At 40.8% G+C, this 24,863-nt stretch overlaps 1 protein-coding gene across 1 annotated transcript; it reads left to right on the forward strand.

Annotated features, from left to right (window-relative positions):
• Positions 1-459: 459 nt before the first annotated feature.
• Positions 460-22,192, forward strand: apmap (adipocyte plasma membrane associated protein). The gene is made up of 9 exons (XM_079635287.1): positions 460-745; positions 876-992; positions 4,677-4,792; positions 5,534-5,626; positions 9,678-9,794; positions 10,043-10,217; positions 10,371-10,505; positions 20,435-20,627; positions 21,694-22,192. Exons 1-9 carry the CDS (start codon positions 654-656, stop codon positions 21,901-21,903), a joined length of 1,248 nt encoding a protein of 415 aa, XP_079491413.1. The 5' UTR covers positions 460-653; the 3' UTR covers positions 21,904-22,192.
• The last annotated feature ends 2,671 nt before the right edge of the window (positions 22,193-24,863 follow it).

Raw genomic sequence — 24,863 nt, forward strand, 5'->3', positions numbered from 1 at the left:
TTTACAGTCCTGTTCTCCATGTAGCCTACATACTATGTATGTAGGCTACTTATAAATAATGTACTTATTATAAATAAAATAAAGTGTAACCCAGAGTGTTTTTATATATTATTTGTATAACAATGTGTTATGTTGTTACAAGATTATTTATGCTTTTAAGAGTTGTGTTCCAAATTCAAAGATATTTATAAAGTCTTTGACGTGTACAAGCATATACAATATAATATGCATATACAGCATATTAATCATAATTTCTTAATTCAGTGGTTTTATCTGTGCATATAATGTCATAAATGTGTATTTATTCTTAAAATGCTTTATTTATTTGCTTGTGTATTAATGGCAAAATGAAATGTACTGAAAAGCTATTTCAGTCGTTTTGCTGCCTTTCTAAAAATAAAAAATAAATGCCCCCAAAAAACTTTTAATTTGAAAAATGTCCCTTGTGTCACTGAAAGTGTCTCATCGTTTCGCCACTCACACGTCACTGACTGGTGTCGAGAGCGCGCGTGAGTCTCGTGCACGTCATTATGAACTGCGCTGGCTTTGGGATGTTGTGAATAAATTCTCCGTTTGTTGGACCAGCGATTATTTAGCCTTATGTTTTAGTGAACGTAGCTGTGAAACAGAGAGAGAGTCGACACAACAACAAAATGAATGAGCCCGAGGGACTGCGGTTCAGGAGGTTGAACAGACCTCAAATAATTACTGACGAAACCCATGAACCCCAGTTCAAAACCACAAGGTGAGACATAACTACCTGCCTTCATTGCTTACTTGGAAACATTTGTATGCACCTGATTGATTTAAATTCAATGGAAACAAAAGCAATGTCCTCGTCTGATAATACCATGTTGTTGTGTTGTGCGTTGCAGCACTTACAGTGGGAAGGTGTTTCGCGTGACGTTACTCTCACTGGTGGCTTTCCTGCTTTTCCCACTATTGGTCCTCATTTTCCTGATTGATTCTCCCATTCAACCAGAGGCCTTCAGGTGAGCTTCATACTCTCGCAGAGATCTACACCTTAAGCATGCTAAACACAAGTCACAACTCACAGCATTTCAGACATTCAGGGTTTCCTCAGGACAGGTCCTGGGAATACAAGTGTATATAAAGACTCGTGATGGAAGTCATACATTTTTCTATTTACACTTTGCTCTAAAATATTTAATTGGATAGAAATCTGTGACTAAATGATGCTTGTACAGGAAATTACTCATGCAAAGATGTGTAATGATGTAGGTGGTTACAGAAAGGAGCACAGGTGGGACATTGTGTCACACGCATTGCTCAGAAACCATGAGTTATTGTCATCGGTCCTCTACTCAATGTTTATTGCTAAATGTCAGTTGTAAAGTTTATTACAAAATGGCAAAAATAACTTCCTGTAACATTCTGTTGCCAAGCTGGATATGTTGCAATTTAAAAGAAGCCCTATTCAAAAAGTACATTGCTTTAATTGTAAAAACCGCCGCCTTATAGACTTCATGTGTTCGGTTTTAATGGTTAAAGGATTTTTTAACCCCAAAATGAAAATGTGAAAATCTCCCTAATGTCTTTCCAACCCTTTATAAATATTTACTATATAGCTTAGCTTCTGCTTTCCACATAAGTAAAGCGGAGGGTGATTTATACTGCCAAGGTCCAAAAAGGAAAAATAAAACTTGAAAAGTAGTCCATGTGACTTGAGCACTATATATAATTTTTTACATTAACAGTGTAATTAATGTTCTACTTATTAATTAAAAAAAACAAGTATAAGTTTCATCAAGGTAGTGTTTTTAAGCATTTTTTTATGACTAAAGGCAGCAACAATTGAAACAATATAAAATATATATTTTACAAAATATTTTTTACTATAAAATCAAAGCCATATATCTAACCAAGTTGTATTCCAAATTTGAAGTTATTACAAAAATTGAAGTTCCCATGAGATTGTTTCGGTGTAATACCAAAAATAGCCAACGGGTGACATACATTCCATTGACTTTTTTTAATGTGTTCTCCTGTAACAAATTAATCAATTTCTGTCACAATGTATCTTCTATCACAAAACAATCTCCATATATGCAACCTTGAGTCTCAGACCTTTTCTATTTTGTCAGGACAAAAATTTGATTATAAAAGTTTAATTAAATGTTGTAAAATCAAGGAGCGCTAAAGTACCCTTTCCATGGTAAAGCAATGTTCGATTTCAAACCGGTTTTCACAGGATGAATTTTGAGTTTTTAAGCTTTTGAAAAAAGATTGCTGACAGTTAAGGAGTTCATTGTTGGAATACTAATTTCCACTATCTAGGGAATAATTAAGACGTTTACCGTATTTTCCGGACTATAAGTCGCTGCGGACTATAAGTCACGTCAGTCAAAAAATGCGTCATTAAGAGGAAAAAAACATAGAAGTCGCACTGGACTATAAGTCGCAATTATTTATAAATTTATTTCACAAAATCGAAGACCAAGAACAGACATTCAAAGGCAAGTTATTCAGCTACACAATAGCACACAGAACAACAGGCTGAATGGGTGTTCGGCATGTTAACGTGTAACATTAACAGTTATTCAGCTGCACAATAGCATAAAGAACATATACCTGGGAGGCTGAATAGGCTAAACTAACATTAGCCAGCGAGTCCAAGTTACCGGTAAGCAAGTTCACCAAGCTCCCGCGATCTCATTCCACAACACTGAATCCAAATAATGTAGTTTAGAACATAATTCAGAGATACGTCATTAAGAAAAGTCGTAATTGTCATGAGTAGCTCATAATTTAAACTTTTTTTGTCCTAATAATGTTTTCTCTTGGTTCATCTCAGTCAGTATGAATTAATTTTTATATATAAGTCGCACCTGACTATAAGTCGCAGGACCAGCAAAACTATGAAAAAAAGTGTGACTTATAGTCCGGAAAATACGGTAAATCAACTGGAGATAGTAACAATCTACATGAAAGAGGACGAGTGTCTATATTGGCCCCGCACGCACTGAGGAAAAAGCCTTTGGTGACATTAAACCGTGATCTCGTGCACCTTCAGTTTGCCAGGCGTAACTGGGACTTTCAGTGGGACTGAGTTTTATGGTCTGATGAGACCAAAATAAAGCTTTTTGAAAAAACACCAGATGTGGGTTTGCCATTGACTGAACCATAGCCATGTACAAAAGTACCTCATCCCCACTGTATGCTGGTGGATCTTTAATGCTGTGGGGCTACATTTCTTCCAAAAGACCCTGGGCAACTTAGGATAACACAGTAGAATAACATAAACATTGAGTGCCAGCAGATATAAACTCAACACCTTACTGACCCTGTCAAGAAGCTTGGTTGGATCTTCCAGCATGACAATGACCCAAAGCACGTCTCAAAATAAACCACAGAATAGTTCACTGACTACAGGATGAAGGTTTTGCCATGGACATAGCAGTCCCCTGACCCAAACCCCATATAAACCTGTGGGATGAGCTGAAGAAAAGAGTTCACAAGCATCTCTGAATCTGGAGAGATTCTGAATGGAGGAATTATGGTTTCAGATCTCTTGCCATATGTTCATCAACCACATTATTTTGTTACGCATTATAGGAGAAGTTTCATAGCAGTTATCTATCTTGGCAAAGGGAAGTTGCACAAAGTATTTAATAATTGTGGAAAATATCTATTTCAGAAAAATTATTTTATGATATTATTTTGTTTCTTTCAACTATTTGACTTTAATTAAAGGTTAGACTTTTGTGAATATTTGGAATGAAAGACTAAGAGGAGAAATTGCAAAAACGAATTTCCATTGTCAGTTTTGCTCATATTTACCAATACTTGTGAAGCCCACTGTATTTATTAATATTTTGAATTAGATTTAATGATTCTATTTTCAGTCTATTTTAGTTTGTGTTAGTAATTGTATGTGCTTTTGTTTTTATATATATATATATATATATATATATATATATATATATATATATATAGAGCTTTATTTTTATTTCAGTTTTACTTTTGGTGTAATTTATTTCAGCTTTTTTTCGATTACTGAAAAGAAAATTATGCTACTAAAGGTAGCCTGGTTGATGTAAATAAAGTCACATGTGGCATGAAATGTGTCTTATTTAAAAAAAAAAAAAAAAAAATAGACCACAATTTGTGAGCTGTGGTGGAGGGAAAGCTTATTTGCAAATATTTCACAATATGACTCCTGAAGACTTGGGAAATTGTGCAAGAGTCGTATGGACTGGTTTTCTGTACTTTCGATCTGATCAGTATAAACCTCCTTTTGCGTTTCACAGAAGTAAAATAATATAGGTTTGTAATATTTCATTTAGTAAATGAATGCACAATTTTCATATTTTCATGCACTATTCCTTTAACGCTGAATGGAAAGCTTCTTTAATCATTCTTTTATATCTCATCCAATAAAGTCCTTTTGGTTCTGATCTGCTGCCACAATGTTCTTGAGAGTCAAGACAAAATCCAATATAAATATTCATCTTAAAGTCAAGCCCCACAGTGCTTTCTCATTTCTTTTTTAGTTCTGACAATGGTTAATAATTGATGCCTCTGCAGTTGATATGTAGGGCATTTCATCTCCTCCAGCTTTCTGCTGAGAGAACGGCGTTCAGTTCAGTTCTTCTCAACATGAAGCTTAACTAACGTTCTTCTTTGTGTTTTCCCCTCTTGTGTTTAATAATTAGTCTCAATGAACCGCCTCTTATGACTGGCTGTTACGAGCCCAACCTGATACTCAGACAGGCAGAGCGACTGTTCGAGGAGCAGCTCATCGGCCCAGAATCCCTTGCCAATATTGGAGGTCAGTATTTGCAAAGCAATGCAGTCAAAACTTGACCTTTCACCCAGTCTGCCGCAGCTGTTTGGCAGTGTGTGCACTGAGAGATAAACTGTGTAATAGTTGCACTTGCCAAAGTAGGTAAAAGTTGAGTTGATTGGAGTGTGTTATTGTATTTTTGTATTGCATGCTTGCACACTCTGACAATATATAAGGAAGTCTTAAGATATACATTATTATATGTAGATCTTAATATTGATCTTAAAGGTAGGGTAGGTCAGAATTGTCTTTATATACCAATACATAATTAAAATGCAAGTACTCTGAAATAGAGAGTATAAAAAACTGAGTGACTCTAGTGTATTTAATCTTCAATAAACACAGCTCATTAATTTCATTCACTCCCACCTAAAAAAATGGGTGTGCGACTGCGCGCACGTGGGCAGAGCCAGTAATAGCGGAGGTAGTCATGGCGACGGAGAGTGACAGTCGCGCAAGCCAATCACTTGTTTCGTCCCGGTAGGAATTAATGAGCTATGTTTTTTGAAGATTAAATACACTATAGTCACTCAATTTTTATACTCTCTTTTTCAAAGTACTTACATTTTAATTATGTATTGGTATATAAAGACAGTTTAAGCCAATTTGAAAAAAAGTTCTTTAGACAATTCTTACCTACCCAACCTTTAAGTCATTAAATATGTAAAAAAAAATATTTGCTTTAATGACAGTATGTAATGCCTCTAAATCATTCTTGTTTTGTAGATGTTTTGTACACTGGGACGGCTGATGGAAAGATAGTCAAAATCGAGGGAAAGAACATGCATGTATTAACAACACTTGGCAAGCCACCATGTGGTAAGAAAACCAACAATACTGGACTATTTCCTCAAACACTGCGTAATGTGGGATTTCAACATTAGTGACCTTGTCTTTTGAAATGCTCAGGTTCATGGGTTTGTTGCACATGGCATGAATCGTTGTACAGATTTCAGTAACTTTTAGGAAACACTTGCTAAATATGATCGGATTCCAATTGGATATGCACAAAAAATGATTTTGGACTAAACAAAGCTTTTGTCGACTGAATTTCAATAGTCACACAGTCCATATAGTAATAGTAACTAGGGCTGTCACATTTGAGAAAAATCAAATTCGAACGGATATCAAATACCAAGCTATGTATTCGAATATCCAGCTTTGGTGAGCATGAGCTCTTTATAAAAAAATGTTTTGTTCCTTTGTGCACTGGCTAAGGACCATGAGTCAAACTGAAAAAATAAAACCAAAGTTTTTCTGAGGTAATGTGTTATGTAATCTTGTTGAAATGGATTTCATAAAATTGGTATCGAAAAAAGTATTGTTAGGAACCGGTATCGAAATCAAGGTATCGGTATCGGTACCGAAATTGTTTGAACGATACCCAGCCCTATCAATGACTAGAAGATAACTACACATAAGCTACATTAATTCATCAACTAACCATTCAGAAATGTTGTCTACATGTTGTCACTTCTTGAGTCTCTCCATCATCTGACTCCGGTTTGAACATAAAAGGCTAAAAGTTTTTGAAAATTTCAGTGCATGTCTGTGTGAGTGCAAGCTGTTGAAGCTCCGCCCCCTGTGCCGGGAGCAGCAGCTCATTTGCATTTAAAGGAACAGACACAAAACGGTGCTTTTTTCCTCACCCTCAAAAAGTGACAACTTTAACATAAATATCTGTGGGGTAAGTTGAGCTAAAACTTATTTTACATCTTGTGAAAAGGGCATTATACCACCCCTTTAAGAAAAGCAAAACAAAATGCTAATAAAGTAATTCTTGTTATGGGATTCAAACTCAAAATACAATCAACGGAAAATTGCCACAATCTATCGATCAAACTATTTTACCACCACAGTAAGCAAACAGGTCTTAATTTTTTTTAAAATATTCTTTCTTTTCTGTAGACTAATGCTTCATGATGCCACTGTGCCCATGTTGCCTCACGCTCACATGCTGATATAGCCTCATCTGTGTGAACAAACAAATGACCTAAATAAATAAGCCCTCCATTGAGTCATTACAGTTTTTTATTTTTTTATTCACGCTTTTACCATTTTCAAGAGGTAAATTTTTTTTTTTTTTAAATCTTCTTAACTAATCGCACAACAGATCATCAAAAATCCATGTCTTAAAATTTTCTATAATTTTAGTACATTTTCAATGTTAGGACATGTGTGAATCTTAGTTGATTAGGCTATTAGAGCTGGTTGCTGAGAGATGGAGACGCGCAGAGACCGCAATTAACGCTCTGTTCGATTTGTGATCGTGCTGTGCTTATTCATTATTTGAGTATATATTTTACAATGCTTAAATAATTTAAAAATGCATACAATAATATACAATATCATATCGTAGAATGTAGTTGATATTACTCTTGCCAAGCTCTAATTTCTGAGAGATGCACACATAAGTTTCCATCCACTTGTCAATCGAATCATCTGAAGTTCGGTAAAAAAACTCAAAACTATTTCTATAAAAAATGGAATTCATTATTTATTCAGCAAATAGCGTTTCCATCTGCAATTAACGCTCTGTTTGATTTGTGATCGTGCTGTGCTTATTCATTATTCGAGTATATATTATACAATGCTTAAATAATTTAAAAATACATACAATAATATACAATATCATATCGTAGAATATGTATCTGATGTAGTAGCCTATTTGAGTTGATATTACTCTTGCCAAGCTCTAATTTCTGAGAGATGCACACATAAGCTAAGTTTCCATCCACTTGATTGATTGATTGATTGATTCCTTTATTGTCATTGTACTTTACATACAATGGGTCTCATTCATGAAACATTCGTAAATATACGAGTAAAGATGTGAGTGATATGCGCGTAAAGAGACCTTTCCGAAAACTCTTCTCCTGATTCACAAATACTTCGTAAACGTCAGATGTGATAGTGAAATGTGTGTGTGTGTTAATGAATTCCAATCAGTCGTAAATGGGACGCGCGTGCACGCTCATTCTCAATTACCATAAATCCCGCCCATTAAATCCGACTGACAACTATATATGGGCATCATATTATGACACCAAAACGAAGGATTTCAACATGTCTTCTCAAAAGCGAATGAAAAAGAACAATTTCTCAGATGCAGAAATTGAAGTTTTATTATCAGAAGTTTATTCAAAACGGCACATTTTATTTTCAAGCGTATAGTGGCGTATCAGGTCAGGTCGTAAAAAAAGGAAGCTTGGGAGCATATTGCAGACGCAGTTACTGGAGTTTCATCTGTTAATCGAACAGTCCCAGAAGTGAAAAGAAAATGGTTCGACATGAAGCTCGACTGCAAAAAACCCCGAATTAGTTCACTTCGAAAAAATATAGCCCAGCCCTATTGAAAGCAATTAATTATGTGATTAAAGTGTTCCGTTTGCAGATGCTATATTACTGGCTCTCATAATAAAAGTAAAAAGAAAAAACATATGTAATTACTATATATAATTTTTTTTTCAAAATGCTGTGTAAATATGTACCCGATTAAGGTGAATTAAAATGCAGCCTTATTAATGAGCAAACGTTCGGATGTTAAACGCACTATTTACGCGTGGCTGGGAGCAGGTGCAGATTTATTTCGTAACAACTAACATTTGGAAAATACGAACATTTTAATGAATCCGAAAATTTACGCCAGAACCAATTTACACACAATTTACAGAAAAATTCGTTCTGCTCGCGTTTCATGAATGAGACCCACTGACATTTTTATAATTTATACTTGTCAATCGAATCATCTGAAGTTCGGTAAAAAAAACTCAAAACTATTTCTATAAAAAATGCAATTCATTATTTATTTGGCAAATAGCGTTTCCATCAGCGTTTATCGCATAAGCCGTATATCGATCAAGATAAAATCCGATGAGACCGAACGTATTTCATTTGAGTCGATATTCATGAAATTCAATCGAATTTTACTGTTTCCATAAGGCATTTTTCATTCGATTTCACTTAATTCGGATAAAAACGTGTGGATGGAAACATAGCTAGAGATGGATTTGCTCTCGTTTCATTTTTACTCTCACTCATTCACTTCACTCATTATTGCATAGAGATTTTAGATAAGTTATTTGGCTTCGGGAACACCCCTATTATACTCCAGTAAAAACAAATCTGGAGGATGACCCACCCACATTTATTTTGCTTCCGACGCCCATGTTCTCCACTGCTGGAGAAACAATAAGCTAGGAGACATCCCAAATTCTCCTAGAGAATGCAGAAATGTTTATTTTCCTTGAGAAAAATAATTACCAGTCCTAAAGGTGCTTTATTTTTCAATGATTCTCAGGAATTGCTTACTGCACCTTTAATTTATATTTTAAATGCTCATTATATTATGGTTCAGTATTTCTCTGTAATGTAGAACAGTGTTACATATAATATTCTTTCTCAGCCCTGAAACTGAAACCATTGTAATCAAATTAATATCACAAACGTCTGACTTGTCGACTAATGGCTTGAAATGGCTAAAGGGCTTGAGCCGGCCCTACTGGCACATTACACTAATGTAAAGTACACATGCATTAATGTAATGTATAACATTAAAGCACTAGCCTACATAGACAGGTTAAAAGTTCCTAAGTGTGTTTATTACAGTAGAAGCTGGCATTTTATATAGTGGATGACTGTGCTCCTTTCTTTTCCCTGGCTGTGTTGTAAACTGCTGACACGGTGGAAACAAACATAAAATGTGCTTTGAATTTTAATTGTTGACTAGCTCATGCATTTTTGTTCCATCAAACACATTAAGTTATTTAATAACGGAGTTATGTTAGATATAATTGAGAAGTCCAGTATCAAATACTAATCATTAGTGTTGGAATATCCATTGTCATATTTTTTTTTTCCTGATTCAAAGGCTCTCATGAGCAAGAACACACGTGTGGACGTCCTCTGGGAATCCGTGTGGGACCCAATGGCACCTTGTTTGTCACTGATGCATATTTGGGACTGTTTGAGGTCAACCCTGTCACGGGTAAGGAAAGAGAATACACATATTCTGTTTTAAAAAGTCAGTACTCATTTAAAAGGTTATAGTTATAGAAATTCTGCCATTATTCACTAAACCGCATGTTGTTCCAAACCTGTATACAGTATTTTTTTTCACACATAGACCACAAAAGGAGGAGTTGAGACTCAACTCCTCTAACAATAGTTCACAGTGTCCACATCAGTGTCAAGCTTGCAAAAGAACAATGCACTCATTTTGACTTTGACTTTTAGGTGAGGTACAATCTCTGGTGAGCACAGGGAAGATGATCGGTGGTCGACGTCTGGGCTTTGTGAATGATCTGGATGTGACTCAGGATGGGAAAAAGGTGTACTTCACTGACTCCAGCAGCAGGTGGCAGCGCAGAGACTTCATGCACCTGATCATGGAGGCCACAGCAGATGGACGGTAACTGGGACATGAAACATTCAGTGGCACATCTGATTTTCAGTGCATTTCACGGGTTTTTGCACTTTACAGTTTCTGAATCACTGCTTGTTTTCACTGGGAATTATGTTTTTGTTCAGTGACTGATGTTGCTAATTTGTTTTGTTTTTTCAGTGTACTGGAGTACGATACAGAGAGCAAGGAAGTTTCCGTGATGATGGAGAACCTGCGGTTTCCTAACGGCATCCAGCTCTTCCCTGACGAGGAGTCTGTGCTAGTGGCTGAAACCACAATGGCGAGAATAAGGAGGTGATACTCGCCATGCTGTTTATATTCAGTTACTTCGGTTGTTGATTGTTAAAACTTGTATATTGTTTCATTTTTTTTTTAAATTCTAATCAAAACCTGGGATGTTATTATCACTGAACAAGAGCTATGTTTATACTGTTTTTTACTATTTCTATAGTATATACTGTACACTAGCGTTCAAAAGCTTGGGGTAAGGAAGATAAAATAAAAACGGAATTAATACTTTTATTCTGCAAGGATGCATTAATTTAATTTTTTTTTATTTTAAGTGCCAGTAAAGTTTTAAAATATTACAAAATATTGCAGTTTCTAATAAATGCTGTTCTTTTGAACTTTCTATTTATCAAGAGTCCTGAAAATAATACAAAAATATTAAGCTGCACGACTGTTTTCAACTGTGATGATAAATGAAATGTTTGAATGATTTTTTGAAGGATCATGTGACACTAAAGACTGGAGTAAAATTCAGCTTTTCATCACAGGAATAAATTACATCTATGTGCACATAATATTATATTATCAAAAACTCGACAACATGTACATATGTATATATATATAAATGTACTGTCCTCTGAAAATAAGTCGACACACAGCCGTTATTGTGAAAATAGCTGGCAACAAAAGTACACCCTAAGTGATAATAGCTGTGCGGCGTTTAACCATGCAAAGCCACATGTCCTATTCATCACGTTCATGTTTTTGTCTGCTTGACAGGACCATACAAACTTGTATTAGAGCAGTTAAAATGTGTGCTTTGAGTACAATTCTCTACGGCTGTCACTTTACGTTCGAAAACCGATTGCACAATCGATCGGACCAACCAACACAAGTTTCGATTTTAACGGCCTTCTCTTGGAGCGCGTCCAGCTCGTCTCGATAGCCCGCAGCGAACGCGCGTCACACAGCAACTGCAGGCTCTAACAAACACACATTATAGCAAATTATACTTCTGCCTAATGTGTCTCTTTTTACAACAAAAATGTGAATTCTGCCGGTATCAGTCTCATACAGATACAGATTTGGGCTACAATCGCCTTACGTATAGGTGAAATTTGTTTGACATTTCTAATTGTAAACACAGCATGTTGAAGCCTGCAGTGATGTTTATTCATTGATGTTATGGCAGTCCACTCCGCTTATTATTTTTCGAGAATGTTGCACTCCTGTTTATCATTGTGCACGAAACTTCACACCAATAAATCATCAGAAATATTGCTGACTTGTGCCTCAAGCGCCCTCTTTACGTTCGTCCTAATGGCTGTTAGTTGTCCGTGGATTTGCCTATATTAGGCGTTGAAAATGGAAACGTCTTTAGACATGGAAAATCGATTTTACAATCGATTAAATGCACACTTATGTCTCAAAAATCGAACAGGATTTTTTCACAAAAGTGACAGCCCTACAATTCTCTCATACTGACCACTGGATGTTCAACATGGCTCCTCATGGCAAATAACTCTCTAAGGATTTGAGAATTAGAACCGTTGCTCTCCACAAAAGATGGCCTAGGCTATAAGAAGATTGGTAACACCCTGAAACTGAGTTACAGAACAGACCAGGGTCTGTTTTCCAAGACGGGTTCCTCTAGGATAGCAGGGTATCCTCTAGGATCAGGCCTCGCGAGGGTCAATCACAGAAGTTGAGTCCTCGTGCTGTGCGCCAGGTGCAGAAGCTTCGAGAAACAGACTCATGAGTGCTGCCAGCATTGCTTTAGAGGTCGCAGAAGCGGAAAGTCAGCTTGTCAGTGCTCAGACCAAACGCTGCACCCTGGCATCCTCAAGCGGAAGGTGGAGAAGCGCCGTGTGTCTAACATCCAGCAGCGCCGTGATGTCATTATGGAGGAGTGGAAGAGGATCCCAGCACAACCTGTGCAGCTCTGGTGAACCCCATGCCCAGGAGGATTACGGCAGTGCTAGATAACAATGGTGCTCACACAAAATATTGACACTTTGGACACAGTTTTGACATGTTCACTTAGGGTGTACTCACTTTTGTTGCAGGTATTTTGACAATAATGGCTGTATGTTGACAGTAAATACACATTGCTATACAAGCAGCACATTCACTACTCTAAAATATATCCAAGTTTAATTTCTTTAGTATCGTCCCTTGAGAAGATATTCTAAAATGTCTGCTGAAATGTGAGGGGTGTACTCACTTTTGTGACTATATATATATATATATGTGCACATATATTATATAAACAAAAACTCGACAACAATAATATTATGTGTGTGTGTGTATGTATATTTATACGCAGATACACAGACACACACACATACAATTCAGTGTATATTTATACACTAAAATCGAATCCCGTTATTTTAAACTAATATCTCACAACATTACTGTTTTTTCTTAAGCTTATTTTTGATCAATGCAGTCCAAGACTACTTTCAAAAACATTTGAAAAATCTTAACTTTTGAACCATCTTCACATCTTTGACTTTAGAGATGCTCATGTTTGCTTTCTAATACAAATCTGACTAATAATTAGCGGTTCTTTTCCATCTATATTTCAGTAAACTCTGATTATCCAGTGTTGTAATTTTAAGCGTGTTCCTACCTTTGGGCTGATTGATTTTCAGGTCAGCTAGAACACATCAGTTCTCTTACGTAGAGTTCTCTCGTACTGCGTCGAAGAACGCTACGGGAAAGATATTTCTTTGTCGAGATTGAAGCCAAAAATTAATCCTTAATTTTGTAATATTGTAAAACGCTTTTCTGAAGCATACAACCTAGGCGGAGCAATACAGCTCACCCATTGGCTGCTCTGCCAGAAAAGCACAGCCTATGCGAGGCCAGGACGCTGACCAATGAGGACGCTTCGCGCCCTTCTGCGTCACCTCCCGCCCAAACAGGCGTGGCCTAGGCCTATAAATACGAGCATAGCTGTCTAACACGCCGATTTTCTTAAATTCACGAAGCTGCACGCATCGTTGGATTGGATTCGAGCCACCACAGCCGTTTGGATACAAGCACCTCAGCAGGACGCGCCTCTTACCTGAAGCCGCTGGTCATCGCCGCCTTCAGCCGCCGTTCCCTGCTGCGCTTCTCCGGCGTGGAATATCCTTTACATTATGTGTGTGTGTTTTGTGTGTGTGTTCGCCGTCGCGTCACACAGTTTTTCCACACTAAAAGAGCCGAGCGTCTTTTTCAAGATGTCTCGCACCTCCTGTGGCTCGTGTAGAGCCCCGCTCAGCGACAGGGACCACGTGCTGTGTTTCCTGCCTGTGAGTATCACGCAGCTTCAGCTCTCGTCGATGGCGGCTGCCATCGCTGTAATTTGATGCCTACGGTGACTCTGCGGACTCGCCTGGCGTTCATTTACTGAAGCTGCACCCTTTTCCGCCCGCTGTAGTGCCGCGCCGTGAAAAGCGCCGTGCTCAGCGGAGCCCGGAACCTCCCTTCACCACGAGGTGCTCGCCGCTGCTGCCGCTAGCTCCTCCGCCCGCTTCGCTGGACTCTCTGACCGACGGACAAGGGCCGCTGTGTGCCGCCGCGTCCGTCATGGATGAGGAAGATGAAGCCGTGTCTGTGAAGGACGACTGCTGTTCTCTCCTCGCTTCGGGTAGCGAGGGATGGGCGAGCTCCGAGGATCTCCCCTCCCCCGCCGCTCGTGAGCGTCGACGGAGAAAGACCAGCATCGATGCGCTTACCGGCTGGATGGCTGCTTTTCTGCAGAGGAACGTACGTTACCGTCCTCACGACCCGCGCCTTTTTCTTCCTGAATTCACGAAGAAATCGCGGAGTCCCGGAAAGCCCCGTTTTCAGCCAGGATGCGCATTTCTGCTTCGAGGAAAGCTACAGTGTTAAAATCCCGCCGCGGCCGGATTTCACTAAAATGTCTCGCTCGCACAGTCCCAACATTCGCGACCGTGCCAGTGTATTTTGCAGTCACCAAATCGGCATCAATGCCCGTTTGCCTGCACACAGACGCCGTTTTCACGACGCCCCAGGTAAATCTGAAAATGTATTTACTGGTGTCCCGGCCACGGCCGATGGTGTAATGTGTGTATCCGTAATGCCCACGACCTAGTGCCCATTCGTACACACAAGCACAGCCCTACACAATACAGGGCTTGCACACATAAAATCGACTCGTGTCGGTTGTGCTTCACATGTAAGCTAGTGAACGTGCCCGCTTTTCAGTGCCCACAATCACTACACACTGCATGTCCCGTGGTTTCTGTAAAAACGAAACGAATGTACGGTCAGTCGGTTCTGATAGACAGTACTCTCTGTGCTACACGGTGTCCCGGCCATGGCCGATGATGTAATGTGTGTAACTGTATGCCCACGACCCAGTGCCCATCTGTACACACAAGCACAGCCCCGCACAATACAGGGCTTGCACACATAAATCGACTCATTTCGATTGTGCATTATATGTAGTGAGCGTGCCCGTTTTCAAGCGCCCACAATCACTACAAGCTACATGTCACACGGTTTCTATGAAACGAAACCTATGCACGGTCAGTCAGTTCTAATAGACAGTACTTCCCAGTGCTATAAATGTACCCGCGTTCACGCACCCACATTTATTCTCAAACATGCCGAGCCGTACGGGGCTCGCACCGCGCGCTCCCTCTTTCAGCTGAGAGAGCTGAGAGCGCGCGCGGGCTGCCCGCTCGATTAAGCGCGCCCCCGCATCACGCTGCAATGGCGCCCATGTTACAGCACACGACTGCTCTCGTGTCGCCGCCATTTCGCGACCAGAGCCCGGTTTTTCAACCCGTGCAAGCACAGCCCTGAACAACACAGGGTCTGCACACATAAAATCGGCTCATGCCGATTGTGTTTTACATGTAGTGAGCGTGACCCACTGCCAAGTGCCCACAACCACTACACACTGCACGTTCCGCGGTTTTCTGTAAAAACGAAACTAACGAACGGTCAGTCAGTACACAAAAACAGTGTTCCCGGTGTTATAAATGTGCCCGCCACCAAGCGCCCACGTTTATTCACAAACATCACGAGCCCTACGGGACTCGTCCCGCGCGCTCTCTCTCGACACAGAGAGCTGAGCGCGCGCGGGATGCATACTGTGTTAAACATGCCCCCCGCCTCACACGCCACGGCGTCCATGTCACAGCACACGGTTGCTCTCGTGTCGCCGCCATTTCGCGACCAGGGCCCAGATTACATTCAACCCCTAGTCACACGTGCAGATGCATGGGAATGACTTCCCGGGGTCTCAGAATGGGTGCTAGAGACTATAAAAAGAGGCTATTCGCTACAGTTTCATCGACGCCCTCCCCGTTTCACGGAGAAAGTCGAAACTACGGTGAAAACAGAAGTAGCACATCTACTTCGAGCCGAAATAGCGAAGCTATTGAGCAAAGGGGCCATAGAGCCTTTATCTCAAGCTCAGAGCGAAGGGGGTCTGTACAGCAGATATTTTCTGGAACCGAAAAAAGACGGGGGTCTCAGACCCATTTTAGATCTCAGGCATCTGAACAAAGCGCTGACAAAGCGAAAGTTCAGAATGCTCACGACCAGAGCTATCCTCGCGCAGATTCGCCGAGGAGACTGGTTTATGGCAATAGATCTGAAAGACGCGTATTTTCATACAAATTGCGTCACGTCACAGGCGATTTTTGAGATTCGCCTTCGGGGGCCAGGCATATCAGTACACAGTCCTGCCATTCGGCCTGTCTCTAGCACCTCGTACATTTACAGTGTGCATGGACGCGGCGCTGGCACCCCTGAGACTCCGCGGCATTCGAATTCTGAATTATTTGGACGATTGGCTGATTCTAGCTCAATCACCTTCAGAACGCATCCGCCACAAGACCCTAATTCTCGATCACCTCGAGTGCTTAGGTCTGAGAGTCAATTGGGAGAAAAGTTCACTGTTTCCCAGTCAAAGGATCTCCTTTTTAGGACTGGATCTGAACTCACTGTCTATGACAGCACAGCTGTCATCACAGCGCAGGCAAAATACCCTGCAATGGCGAAATCCTTCCTCAGCGGCCACATAGTGCCACTCAGGAGATTTCAGAAAATGCTGGGCCTCATGGCCTCAGCCTCAACAGTGCTGCAGTTGGGCCTGCTGCGCATGCGCCCACTACAGTTCTGGTTGAGAGCGCGCGTACCGCGCCGAGCATGGTTACACGGTCGTTATCGCCTCAAGGTCACTCAGGAATGCATTTCAGCCCTGACACCATGGAGAGCGTCAGACTGGTACCGGTCAGGTGTAAGCCTGGGGACTTCCTCGAGCCTAAAGGTGGTGTCCACGGACGCGTCCACCTCAGGCTGGGGAGCACTGCTCGACGGCAGTCCGCTCTTTGGCCAGTGGTCAGAGCGAGCCGAACTACCGCACATAAACTGCCTGGAAATGATGGCAGTGGACTTTGCGCTGAGGCGCTTCTGTCCCCGGATAAAAGGACACCACGTCCTGGTCCGCTCGGACAACATGTCGGTAGTAGCCTACATAAACCGCCAGGGTGGCGTGAGATCCCGGAACCTATTCAGGTTAGCGGAACGCATACTGGTGTGGGCCCAGCACAACCTGCGCTCGTTAAGAGCAATGCACGTGCCAGGTCACTTGAACGTAGGCCCGGACAGACTCTCACGGAACAACGTTCCTACGGGAGAGTGGTCCCTACACACACAGACAGTGCGTCTGCTGTGGAAAACGTTCGGCAGAGCGGAAATAGACCTGTTTGCAAACCAGGAAAACGCTCATTGCCCAGAATTCTTTTCGAAGAGCGCGAACGCGCTGGCCAGAGTCTGGCCCCGCCGCCCACTCTATGCTTTTCCTCCTGTCTCACTCCTGCCTCAAGTGCTGGAGCGTATCAAGGAGAGCGGATGCTCAGTACTGCTAGTTGCTCCATTCTGGACGAATCAGACCTGGTTCCCAGCTTTGATGCGACTGAAAAGTACTGCCCCGTGGCCGATTCCAGTGAGGAGAGACCTCCTCTCACAGGCCAAGGGCTCGATTCTGCATCCTCACCCCGAGCTTTGGTCCCTACACGTATGGGCCATAAACGGGTACCCGCTAACCTCCCAAGAGGAGTGTTAGACACGATCGAACAAGCTAGGGCTCCGTCTACTAGACGGCTCTACGCTTCCAAATGGTCGGTGTTCTCTGGATGGTGTTCAGATCAAGGTCTGTCACCACTTCAGTGTGGAGAACCGGAGATTCTCTCCTTCTTGCAAGAGCTATTGGATAAGGGAAGAACCCCATCCACGCTCAAAGTCTATGTGGCTGCCATATCAGCGTTCGTTAATCCAACGCTTGGCCGTTCACTAGGCAGGAACGACCTGGTGGTCCGCTTCCTGAGAGGCGCCAGGAGGTTAAACCCTCCAAGGCCTCCTTCAGTCCCCGTTTGGGACCTTTCTACAGTGTTGAACGCTATGAAAGGGGCCCCTTTCGAGCCTATTCACTCAGTTGACATGAAACACCTGTCTCTCAAGACCGTGTTTCTTTTGGCTCTCGCTTCAGTGAAGCGTGTGGGAGACTTGCAAGCGCTCTCAGTGAGAGCTTCTTGTATGGAGTTCGGGCCAAACGACTCTATAGTCGTATTGAAACCGAAGCATGGGTACGTGCCTAAGTCCCTCAACACACCGTTCAGGGCTCAGGTCATCTCCCTGTCGGCCATGCCGGCCTCAGAGGACGGAAATAGCTCCCTTTGCCCGGTACAGGGCATTAAGAGCTTACGTGTCCCGCTCCGCTGTTTTTCGACAGACGGAGCAGCTCTTTGTTTCGTTCAGCGGGCGCTCCAAGGGACGAGCCGCAACGAAACAGAGTCTATCTCGATGGGTAGTGGACGCCATTGCGCTAGCCTACGCATCTAGAGGCTTGGAATGCCCTTTGGGCATCAGAGCACATTCCACGAGAGGCATGGCCTCTTCATGGGCTTGGTATAGCGGAATCTCGTTACATGATATCTGTATGGCGGCAGGCTGGGCCTCCCCGTCTACATTTATTAGGTTCTGTAACCTAGAGGTTCCTGCGTTGCAGGCTAAACTGCTCTCGGTCTAGAAGACTATGTATAAGTGTTCCTGCCCCGCGCTGCGGCCCAGGTCACTTCAATGGTAATATGTACAAGTGCTCCTGCCCCGCGCTGCGGCCCAGGTCACTTCAATGCCTAATATGTATAAGTGTTCCTGCCCCGCGCTGCGGCCCAGGTCACTTCAATGTTTAAGCATCACTCACTGACAATGTGTCCCATGAGCATGCTATTACCCTTCATATATATCTATATTTACATATATATGCTATTATGCCTTAAGAGGCACTACTATAAGGGATGATGCTATTTAGCCGCTCTCCCTATACTTCTTGGGGTAGGCGCTTGTATACCAGGGCGCGCGCGCCCTTAGGTGTCTGTGTCGATCCAAGAACACGCACGGCGGTTTGCATAGGGTTCCCGTAGCGTTCTTCGACGCAGTACGAGAGAACTCTACGTAAGAGAACGTACTCGGTTACTAACGTAACCTCGGTTCTCTCTAGGAGAGGGAACGAGTACTGCGTCTCATGCCGTGCGTGTCCACGCTGCGTCGCTTCATTGACGAAAATCGGCGTGTTAGACAGCTATGCTCGTATTTATAGGCCTAGGCCACGCCTGTTTGGGCGGGAGGTGACGCAGAAGGGCGCGAAGCGTCCTCATTGGTCAGCGTCCTGGCCTCGCATAGGCTGTGCTTTTCTGGCAGAGCAGCCAATGGGTGAGCTGTATTGCTCCGCCTAGGTTGTATGCTTCAGAAAAGCGTTTTACAATATTACAAAATTAAGGATTAATTTTTGGCTTCAATCTCGACAAAGAAATATCTTTCCCGTAGCGTTCTTCGACGCAGTACTCGTTCCCTCTCCTAGAGAGAACCGAGGTTACGTTAGTAACCGAGTACGTTCTCCCTGTCACTTGTTTATCGCCTCACAGCTGACCTCTTGAATGACATAGTCCTCATGACGTCTCATGTCTGCTAGAGCCACAGGCCGTTCTCCTTACCTGGATGAATGATGAGTGCATGCAGTTGCCAAGGCAACCGGCTCCTGTGTGGAGAGATGCATAGCATGATCCCTCTTACTAAAGCTAGTGTGGTCTCAGTGCTCCAGATGGTTTCATATTAATGTACCTTCCCTTTAGCTCTGATACAGATAAAACGTTATCAAAATGATTATGGAGACCAGACAAGTCATTTGATGATGTCAATCTGTAAAGAAAGACTACGTTCCTGCACACATATATTCAAACGCGCATACCTGTATAGACTAAACACATAATATGCATGTGCATGTGTGTCACTGTTTTCACAGATTCATTTTTTTGAAGTTTTCACGGAGATGATAAAATTATAATTTTTTTAAATCAAAAATTGCACCTTAAAACCTGTTTAAAAGTTTGTGTTCTCGAGCCGCCAAACACTTGTTGTGCAGATGAGCTGCTAGAACGCATTAAAAGTTTTCTGTTAAAACGGTGTCGTGTAAGCGGCCCCTAAATGAATAACTAATTATCTTTTCAATAGAAGTGAATCAATCAAAAACGAACTTTAGCTGGACAATAACTTTATTCAAGAGCTGTTAAAGCCAAAACAATCTCTGTTACTGTAATTATCACTGTAAAGCTGCTTTGAAACAATCTGGACGGTTAAAAGCGCTATATAAATGAAGGTGACTTGACCCTGTGGTGATCTGGGATGGTCTGGTTAAATCAGTAGAAACGGTGCTGGGTAAAAATAACTCCCAGATTAACTCCCAGAGGTTATGTTAATTAACAATGATACAATGTTGCCATAACTTGCCAAAAGATTTAGCATTTTTTGGTTGCAATTACAATGTATTGAAACCAGATTTGTTCAATTCCTAACAAATCCAATGTTGATAGTCTCAAAATGTTGAAACGTCCTCTTGACTTGTTGGTTTAGCTGATGTATCGGTCATGTTCAGTTCTACATATTGAATGTTTACTTTGTTGTCTTCACAGAGTTCACGTGTCTGGCCTCAATAAAGGAGGAATGGATACTTTTATAGACAACCTCCCAGGATTCCCTGACAACATTCGACGCAGTTCTTCAGGAGGATACTGGGTGGCCATGTCTGCTGTGCGACCCAACCCTGGCTTCTCTATGCTGGACTTCCTGTCTCAGAGACCCTGGATTAAGAAGTTCATATTTAAGGTAAGCTGCCATTTAGAAGTAAAATAAGATCTTGACTTTTTTTCATCAAATTATTTAAAAAAAAAAAAACACTTTTTTATTAAAATTAATAATAAACATCACTTTTCAAATACACAAATATGTAGACATATACGCTTGTTTATGTAGATGTACAGGTGAAACTCGAAAAATTAGAATATGGTGTATTTCAGTAATTCAACTTAAAAGCTGAAACTAATATATTATATAGACTCATTAGATACTAAGTGAGATATTTCAAGCCTTTATTTGTTATAATTTTGATAATGGCTTACAGCTTATGACAATTTTTTACAATATTCTTATTTTGAATTTGGGGTTTTCATAAGCTGTAAGCCATAATCATCAAAATTATTACAAATAAAGGCTTGAAATATCTCACTTTGCATGTAATGACCCTATATAATATATTAGTTTCACCTTTTAAGTTGAATTACTGAAATAAATGAACACGATTTTTTTCACGATATTCTAATTTTTCGAGTTTCACCTGTATATAAATACTTTAAAATTGAGTTAATAAATGCAATGGCAAAATCTCTTTTCAAATTGACAAATATATAGATATGTATTGCTTTTTATTTAAATAGTTTAAACATAGTTAAATAACAAATAAATCACTTTCAAAATTGACAAATAGATGTATAAACCAAGAAAATAAATGGACTCATTTATAAAAAGGATCTCGAGACCCACAATTTTGGTCATTTTGTTGCACTCCCTCCAGCTGTTTTTCTTAATAGTGCAACAGTCGGTTCCGGAAGTAAAATCTACATTCATTTTCTCCTTAGGGAAATTAAAGGTTTATAAGTTATAGTTTAAACTCAAAGACAGACCTACTGTGAGCTACAAGCTTGTTAATGGATGGTATTTGCGGCCAGCCTGCATTATTTCAGCTTATTTTTTAATTAATCGTGTTTAACAGCAGAATTCCTGGTGAAAAACTACATTTCCCATGATGCTGGAAAAAAACTGACACAAATCAGAGAGTCCAACTCAATATATATTTCTGAAATGGATATGTTTCCCATGTTGTGTGTGTTCTCAGCTCTTCAGTCAAGAAACTCTGGTGAAGTTTGTGCCGCGCTACAGCCTGGTGGTCGAGCTTCAGGACGGTGGGACGTGCGTCCGTAGCTTTCACGACCCTCACGGCATGGTGGCGGCCTACATCAGCGAGGCACACGAGTACAACGGCTACCTGTACCTGGGCTCCTTCCGCTCCCCTTATCTGTGCAAGCTGGATCTGAGCAAAGTGTGAAACATGCCGAAGAACACGTCACAATCCTGACAGATGCTCAGCTTGAGTCATTTCACTGTGGCTTCCAGACAAACAGATCCCGAAGCAATTAACACAAGAACACTTATCAATTTCTTCCACATTATAGTCAACATATGACCAAACACAGTCCCTTCATTTTTGTCCCATTCTCTTTATTTAGGTCTGACAGATGCCTGTTTTTTGTTCCATTAACCTGTGTGGGTGACTTTCTTTTTTTAGAGATGTGCAGTGCATAATAAGCTCTCTTGTAGCCTGTTTTTTTTTTTTTTAAATCAAAAGATGTGCCATTACTATTATTATTTCTCTCCCTTGTGACAGAAATAGACGTTTCTGTACTTGTTGTATTTGCACCGACCATCATCTGGTCCTTAAAATAGAGCTGCCAACTGTTTTTCTTATTAAGGCGCTGTGATACAAATCAAGACGACCTATAAAAACTATAACTCCTGTGGGTGGCAGCGTAAGGATGTTGTTTTGGGGAAGTGAAAGGATATTTTCATTTTTATTATAAAATGAATTTCCTGCAGCATTACACTAAAATTATTTCTGGTTTTAAGAATGTTCGAATGTGTGAATGTTTTGGTTTATTTTTAATTAAGAGATTGATGGTATTAATTCCTCATTTCATTGTTGTTTGTATATTTTGCAGAAATGAGAGCTGTGTCACTGTTGGCTGATAAATGCTGCTGGCTTTATAATATTTAGCACACCCTTACTCAAGTATCTGTGTTTTCCATTCATACGTTATATGATGTCTATAATAATAATGATCAGCAATAATGTCATAGAACAGCGGTTCTCAACTGGTGGGTCACGGCTCATTTGATAAGACAATGGTGAAAAAAATAGTGCTAAATAAATTAAATGAATCATAATCTTGCATAGTTGGGAAAGCAAAATTAATTTGCTTAACTTTTTTTCTTTTTGCATTCCTGTAGTTTAAACAGTATAGCATGATGTTAGCAACGCCATGGTCATGGGTTCGGTTCCCAGGGAATGCATGAACTGGGAATGGAGACAATGCAAGTCACTTTGGATTAAAGCTTCTGACAAAAGTAAGTCTTGTTGACATCAAAGATTGTGTGGATACACAATTAATCGTTAAAAGATTGCGATCTCAATTCAAACACCTATGTGATCTTATTCCTTAAATGGCAATCCTTTCACAACAAGTACCAGCGAACTTTCAAATCTGTGTTTTCTCTGCCGCTGACCCAGAGGGAGCAGTTGTCATGTTCAGGTATTAAACAACTTCACAAACAGTTTTTGAGCCACACGGTATCATTATTTCTGTCTTACAATAATTCAAATGATCACAGAAGTACTGGGATAAAAGTTTGTAGTTCAGATATATAAACCCTGATGTCTATAGTTGTGATCAAAAAATAGAATAAAACACTTTTTGAAAGTAACTTGATGCTTCAAAAAAATTTATCAGTGACAGTTTGTGGCAACAAGTGACTGTTAAAAAATATAAATATTTTTCATCAACTTTATAATACTGTTAAAAAATACAGATTCATCCAGTACTGAAACTGATTTATTGAAAAAATCATTCAGACTGATCACTCAGAACCTCTAGTAAATTACTGCCCAGTTACACAGACAGTCCCAGACTAAAGTGCAGTTGTCTTGACTAAAAGCAACTTGGACTGACATATCTTAAGTTGTCAGTGCCATTGTTTTGTCTCAAGATGCACACCAGTAAATGTTTTGTTTTTTCTAAGCTAAATTTAGGATATTTAATTAGCTTTTATAAACCTGCCTAATCCTGGCTTAATCTAAGCCCCGTCTGTGAAACTGGGCCAAGAAGTGATTTTGTTTAGTTAGTTAGTAACTAAACAGAGAGTTTTAACTAGTCGATTATTTATCTCATTGCGTTAAATAAAAATGGCTAGCCCCTATATTTTATATAACTAAAGTTTAACAAGCTGAAGGTCAGAATGTTTGTTGTTTCCTGAACAATTAACGTTAACGTACAAGAGGTTAAGCAATGCTTCTATTAGTTGTTTCTGTTTTTTCACTTGATTCGGACATTCTGTACTATTTGCTAAGATGCGTACTGGAAGAAACAGTTCATGGCTAGTATTCGGGAGAGGGCTCCCTCTGGCTGTCGGCTGAATGGATACCAGCCTCATGTTACACCCTTTTTTTGGGACTTATCAATTGTTCTGGAAGGCCATCAGTTTGAACCATTGGAGTCTGTCAGATAAGCTTCTGGTCCTATGGCCTTATCCTCTCTTAAGCGGATCGGAGACCTGCAGGCTCTCTCTTTTGCCCCTCTTAGCCTCTGGCTTGGTTAAGTTCTTACTACGGCCTAGGCTGGGGTATGTTCCCAAGGTTGCTTCGACCCCATTTCGCACTCAGCAAGTGATTTTGGAGGCATTTCCCCTCCTAGCACAGAGTCTTGCGTGACCTCATTGGCTCTGCCCAGTGCAGGCTTTGAAGACTTATGTCGACCACAAGGACCAGTGGCGTAAGTCTGACCAGCTTTTTGTATGTTTTGTCACCAATCAGAGGATGTCTCACTGGATAACTGATACTATGCTGCAGCCTATAAGGTGCACGGCTTGGCTTCGCCTCTCGGTATACAAACTCAAACTCGGTCCTGGAGGGCCACTGTCCTGCACAGTTTAGCTTCAACCCTGATCAAACACACCTAGCGGTGAGTTTCTAGTGATCCTGAAGACATTGATTAGCTTGTTCAGGTGTGTTTGATCAGTGTTGGAGCTGAACTCTGCAGGACAGTGGCCCTCCAGGACCAAGTTTAAGGAACCCTGCTCTAGAGGAATGGTTTCAGGCTCTGTTTAAGGGTTCTTCCTTGGAGGATATTTGTGTTGCGGCAGGGTGGTCCTCTCCACATACTTTTATCAGGTTTTATGGTCTCAAGGTGCAGGACACCTGGCTCCCAGGTCTGGGATTTTTAAGCATGATGCTGT

Source organism: Phoxinus phoxinus, assembly GCF_949152265.1.
Source record: "Phoxinus phoxinus genome assembly, chromosome: 14".
In the NCBI taxonomy this organism is placed as follows: Eukaryota; Metazoa; Chordata; class Actinopteri; order Cypriniformes; family Leuciscidae; genus Phoxinus; species Phoxinus phoxinus.

What these genes read in the sequence shown, in the direction of transcription:
- apmap (XM_079635287.1), top strand. Translation starts at nt 654, where the DNA reads ATGAATGAGCCCGAGGGACTGCGGTTCAGGAGGTTGAACAGACCTCAA. An exon ending in ATTCAACCAGAGGCCTTCAG is followed by an intron (nt 993 to 4,676) that starts GTGAGCTTCATA and finishes TTTAATAATTAG; the next exon opens with TCTCAATGAACCGCCTCTTA. An exon ending in ATCCCTTGCCAATATTGGAG is followed by an intron (nt 4,793 to 5,533) that starts GTCAGTATTTGC and finishes CTTGTTTTGTAG; the next exon opens with ATGTTTTGTACACTGGGACG.